At 39.9% G+C, this 6426-nt stretch overlaps 1 protein-coding gene across 1 annotated transcript; it reads right to left on the bottom strand.

The window, feature by feature from the left end:
• Positions 1-1981: 1981 nt before the first annotated feature.
• On the bottom strand, positions 1982-6148 carry LOC137712196 (uncharacterized). Its single transcript, XM_068451315.1, has 6 exons — positions 5663-6148; positions 5237-5398; positions 4963-5146; positions 4462-4563; positions 3296-3498; positions 1982-2686 (listed from the first exon to the last, which is right to left on the bottom strand). The coding sequence occupies exons 1-6, from the start codon at positions 6146-6148 to the stop codon at positions 1982-1984; spliced, it is 1842 nt and encodes a 613-aa protein (XP_068307416.1).
• Between the last annotated feature and the right edge of the window lie 278 nt (positions 6149-6426).

Genomic DNA, 6426 nt, shown 5'->3' with positions numbered 1-6426 from the left:
AATATGCTCCTATCAAATTCCCCCACACTTATCTTTTGCTAGTCCTCGAGCAAAACAAATAAACAAAAGAAACAAAACATATAATCTAAACCTTCCAACGTTCGTCTCAGGGATTTCCAATGAAACATGACATGCCAAAGATCACCACTCACATAGATTTAAGCAATCCTTACCCTCGAGCATACTTAATCATAGTCACCATTCACTAGCTCGCATTTAATCAATTAAAACAACATTTTGAATGTAGTAACATGCCTTACAGAATTCCCTCAATTCCTTACTAGGTGTACTCTCAATTTTCACACAGATTTTCTAACTACACTCCCTACACTAGGTATACGTGAGAAGATTGATGTAAACATGTAGACGAACACTCACATATGTTATAACAAGGAAAGCATTTTCTGGAATTATTAACATGTATGTATATGATCTCATGAATGGAATGCTACTACCTAGATACGAGAACCAGGGATACCATATGCTCCAAACCCACTTTAAACTCCACATATTGAAACACATAACAATCAAGATAGAAGTCAAAGGGTTGTAACGAGGCTAGGGTATTGGCTAACAACGAAAGGTAAAGGATAACAAACATTCTTAAAGCAATAATGAGCAAAGTATTGGATTAGGCACTTAGAATTCCCTTTATAACGCGGAAGTCAACTTTGATCACCCAAGGGGGAATCACACAAAACTTAGGGCCATATTCAAACTTTTTGGACCCTTTCTTCAACAATCAACACTTGTGAGTTCATTCTCACTTATTTTCACTCTTTTTCTTTCTTTTCTTCTTCTTTTTTTCTTCTTTTTCACAATTTTTTTTTTCTTTTCGTTTTTTTTTTTTTTTTTTTCTTTCTTTTCTCGTGCCCCTTTTAAGACTTTGGCACACACACACTCACAAAATACCTTCCCCCACACTCATTTTCTGCACAAATGTCACTCAAAAGGAATTCCTTTTACATTATGCTCCACTATACTTTAAGAACAAAGGTATGGGAAGTCCTATTCTAGGCTAGGTAAGGATGATGTGGTTAACAAGAAAATAGGCTAAATAAGGCTCAAAGGGGTTTAAACCTACAATACAAGTGACAAGGGTGGATTCGGCTATTTGGCTATGGTGGTGACTACTACACAACTTCATCTTGTTATTTGTTATGCTAATCAATTTCATGCTTTGAATAAAACGGGTATGAGTTCTAGTATTTGGAACTATAGTGATGAAACGCATTCTAAGTAGCAACCAAGCAAAGAATAATGAGATCATGCAACGACTTTTAGAAAACAAGAATGCACAGATTAATAACTCTCCAAATAAACGTTTAGGCTCAAGTCTCTCAGGGATGTAGCGTTTGTTTGAGTTCCTTCCTTCAAGCATGTTACAAAAACTGATTTTATCTTTTGCAATTACATGTGAATTCGTAAACTATAACTACAACCAAGCATAAACCAAAGAGCAAATCAAACTTCCATCATTGTTTGTAACTCTCTTTAACAGTCATGCATTAAAAACCAAATCCTCATCATTGTGTTGGAAGGTACCCTAAGACACAAACAAACACACAAAAACAACTCTTTTTGGCATTTTCAAAACACTTTTTTCAATTTTTTTTCAAATTTTCGGATTTTTACTTCAACACACACCAAAATAGCTCAAAATGCATTAAAACACCTAAAAACAGTGAGAAACAACATTAGAAGTGATAGGTGATAGAATCCCACGAATTTTGCATAAAAAACACTTGTTTACCCCCCCACACTTAAATCAAACATTGTCCTCAATGTTTCACACAAAGACTCACATAAAAGCAAACAAATAATAAGCAACTAAGCATGATAAAATAAACAGCAAGGAGAAGGGTTTAGAAACGCAAATCTGGGTTTGGAATGGAAGTTCCATCTTCTCCTTGTCGAATACATGGGTTGCCTCCCAAGAAGCGCTTGCTTTAACGTCTTCCAGCCGGACGAATACGCCATGCTAAGCTTCACTAGTAGTACCCACGGCATGGAGGGGTACATCATCCACCACATGCTCCTCGAAGTTCTCGTAGTAGGGCTTTAATCGATGGCCATTCACCGTGAACTCTTGTCCTTTTTTCAAGCTTTGAACTTGGACTGCACCATAAGGAAAAACATTAGTAATAACAAACGGGCCAACCCACTTAGAACGCAACTTACCAGGAAACAAGCGAAGGCGGGAATTAAAGAGTAGCACTTTCTGCCCAATAGAGAATGATTTGCCTCGAATCATCTTATCATGAAAAGCCTTTGTCTTTTCCTTGTAAATTCGAGCGTTGTCATACGCCTCGTTCCTAATCTCTTCTAATTCATTCAATTGGAGCTTCCTGTGAAGTCCAGCCGCATCAATGTCCATGTTGAATGTCTTGATGGCCCAATGCGCCTTGTGCTCCAATTCCACGGGAAGATGGCATGGTTTGCCATAAATGAGCCGAAATGGGGACATGCCCAGGGGGGTCTTGTAAGCCGTGCGATATGCCCACAACGCATCCTCCAACCGTACACTCCAATCCTTCCTTGTAGGGCCCACGGTTTTTTCTAGAATCTGCTTAATCTCCCTATTTGAAACCTCGGCTTGCCCATTGGTCTGAGGATGATAAGGTGTTGAAACCTTATGCGTGACGTTGTACTTCTTGAGCAAAGCCTCAATGGTTCGATTGCAAAAGTGAGATCCTCCATCACTTATGATCACTCGTGGCATTCCAAACCTTGCAAAAAGGTTAGTTCTAATGAAATCTGCAACCACTCGAGAATCATTAGTTCGGGTGGCTTTTGCTTCCACCCATTTCGATACATAATCCACAGCAAGTAAGATATACAAGAAACCATGTGAGGAAGGAAAAGGACCCATAAAATCAATACCCCAAACATCAAAAATTTCAACCGGGAGAATAACATTTTGCGGCATTTGATCCTTTGCACTAATGTTGCCCATTCTTTGGCAACGATCACAAGACATACAAAAGTTTCTAGCATCCTTAAATAAAGTTGGCCAATAGAATCCACATTCTAAAACCTTAAGGGCTGTGCGTTGTGTCCCAAAGTGTCCCCCACATGCATAAGTGTGACAAAATGTTAAAATAGAAGTGAATTCCATGTCATGCACACACTTACGTATAATCTGATCCGAGCAATATTTCCACAAGTATGGATCATCCCAAACATAAAACCTAGCGTCTTTTTTCAATTTATCACGTTGGTTTCTAGTTAAAGTGGTAGGAACTTGTTTAGTCACCAAATAATTTACCAAATCCGCATACCAAGGCTCACTTACCTTAATGGATAACAATTGCTCGTCAGGGAATGTTTCTACAATAGGGTACGGCTCCTCCTCATGTATCATGCGGCTTAGGTGGTCAGCCACCACATTTTCACTTCCCTTTTTGTCCTTGATTTCGATGTCAAACTCTTGAAGAAGTAGCATCCATCGAATTAGCCGTGGTTTGGCTTCCTTCTTCGTGAACAAGTACTTTAAAGCTGCATGATCAGTGAAAATAATAACCTTAGTACCAAGTAAATATGATCGAAATTTATCTAAAGCAAAGACAATGGCAAGAAGTTCTTTTTCAGTAGTTGAATAGTTCAATTGAGCGTCATTCAACGTCCGAGATGCGTAGTAGATGACATGCGGCTTCTTGTCCTTCCTTTGGCCTAAAACAGCCCCTAACGCATAGTCGGATGCATCACACATTAGCTCGAACGGAAGACTCCAATCTGGTGGCACAATGATGGGTGCCGTGGTTAGCATGTCCTTGAGGAGTTGGAAAGCTGCCGTGCATTCCTTGGTGAAGTCGAAAGGTGCATCTTTTTGTAGGAGGCGGCATAAAGGTTGGGAGATCTTCGAGAAATCCTTGATGAACCTCCTATAAAAACCTGCATGTCCAAGGAACGAACGAACCTCTCTAACCGAAGTAGGAGAGGGTAAGTGACGCACAAGATCTATTTTTGATTTATCTACCTCAATACCTTTTTCAGAAATAATATGACCTAAAACTATGCCTTGTTTAACCATGAAATGACATTTCTCCCAATTTAACACAAGGTTAGTTTCAATGCATCGTTTTAAAATCAAACTAAGATTATTCAAACAACCATCAAATGAATCACCAAAAACGCTGAAATCATCCATAAAAACTTCAATAATTTTCTCAACGTAATCTGAAAATATGCTCATCATGCATCTTTGAAATGTGGCAGGTGCATTACATAAACCAAATGGCATACGACGATAAGCAAATGTACCAAAAGGGCATGTGAAAGTGGTTTTTTCTTGATCTTCTGGGGCTATCACAATTTGATTATAACCTGAATACCCATCAAGAAAACAATAAAACGCATAACCCGCTAACCTTTCAAGCATTTGATCAATGAATGGCAAGGGAAAATGATCTTTCCTTGTCGTGGCATTGAGCTTCCTATAGTCAATACAAACCCTCCAACCTGTTTGGATTCGCGTAGGAACAAGCTCATTTTCGGCATTTGTCACCACAGTTACTCCGGATTTCTTTGGGACACATTGCACCGGAGACACCCACCGACTGTCTGAAATTGGATAGATCACTCCACAATCCAAGAGCTTGATTATCTCCTTCTTCACAACTTCCATCATTGGAGGGTTGAGTCGGCGTTGAGCCTCTCGAGATGCTTTGGTCCCCTCCTCCAAAAGTATACGATGCATGCACGTGGTTGGGCTTATTCCCTTGATGTCGGCCAACGTCCAACCAATCGCAGTTTTGTACTCCTTTAACACCCTCACTAACTTACCTTCTTCTTGTGCCGTGAGTGAGGAGGATATGATGACGGGCAAGGTCTCTTGGTCTCCCAAGAAAACATACTTCAAATGGCTTGGCAATGGTTTAAGTTCAAGGGAAGGTGGCTGCACAACTGAAGGAATGGGCTTATTAGTCGAAATTGGAATTGAAATTAGGTCCGAAGACTTACCAGATTGTAGTGGCAATGACTCAAGGGCAGCCACTATCTCAACCATGTCAACACTAGGGGGCACGGCATGGTGCTCACCATGCATGCCGTGGGTATGCAATTGCCCTACTTCCTTGTCTTTAAGTTCCATTCCTCTTGTAATGACCAATTCAAGTGCATCTTCGTTCAATTGTTCAAAATGGTCCTGCGCCAACGAATCAATTACATCAATAGCAAAACATGAATGATCATCAAGAGGGTACTTAATAGATTCAGAAAGATTGAAATTAATAACTTCCCCATCAAATTCCATTGTCAAAGTCCCATTAAACACATCAATCTTCGTGCGGGCTGTTTTCATAAATGGGCGGCCAAGAAGAATTGGCAATGACGGGGCATGGTTTGATTCTTCCATTTCCAACACGTAGAAATCCGCCGGAAAGATTAGATGATTAACCTGCACTAAAACATCTTCCAAAACACCCTTTGGATAGGCATTAGATCTATCGGCCAATTGAATAATCACACCATCATTTTTTAACTCACCTAGGTTCATAGATGCATAAATGGAGTACGGCATAACATTAATAGATGCACCTAAGTCTAGCATAGCATGTTCAAACCGATTATTGCCAATAACACAAGGAATTGTAAAACTACCCGGATCTTTGCATTTAGGGGGCAATTTACGTTGCAAGATGGCTGAGACATTCTCACTTACCTTTACAACCTCTTTGTTTGAAATTCTCTTCCTAGTAGTACAAAGTTCTTTTAAAAACTTAGCATACCTCGGAACTTGTTTAATTGCATCCAAAAGTGGTATATTGACTTGTACTTTTCTAAACGTCTCTAAAATGTCCTTTTCAGCCTCCTCCTTCTTTGTTTGCATGAATCTACGAGGAAAAGGTACATTTGGAGGAATAACATTAGAAATAACCGAATTTGGAACATCCTTACCCTTAGAAGCCGAGTGGTGTACTTTGGGTGGCTGCGGCATGGTGTCTCCCATCCTTGCCGTGGCTTGCTCATGCTCCCCCTCTTCAAATTGCAACTTTTCGTCCTCCATTGGGGCTGAATTAGAGGGTTGTGAAGCCGTTCCAACTTGTTTTCCACTTCGCAACATGATTGCTTTCGCAGATTCGAATCCTCCTTTCGGGTTGACCACTGTTGAGCTAGGCAACCTTCCTTGCTCACGAAATTGCCCCATGAATTCGGCAATCTGTCCCACTTGCTTCTCCAAGTTGTCCACCCTCTTGTCTTGGATTTGCCTCTCTTTGTACGCACACAAATTAAACCCTCTTTTCGTCAAATTGTAGTAAGTATATAAGTAGGGATCGTTCTGGACCGGGGATTAGGAGGGATTGTTAATCACTTGGATTTGACTCAAAAACGTAAAAACACAATATAAAACACTAAACTAGACTCAAAGAATGTAAAACTAAACTTTAAAACACTAAGACAAACCAAAAGACTCAAAACAACACA

This window comes from Pyrus communis, chromosome 13 (genome assembly GCF_963583255.1).
Source record: "Pyrus communis chromosome 13, drPyrComm1.1, whole genome shotgun sequence".
Classification (NCBI taxonomy): domain Eukaryota; kingdom Viridiplantae; phylum Streptophyta; class Magnoliopsida; order Rosales; family Rosaceae; genus Pyrus; species Pyrus communis.
This window is presented reverse-complemented; position numbering and strand designations above follow the sequence as displayed.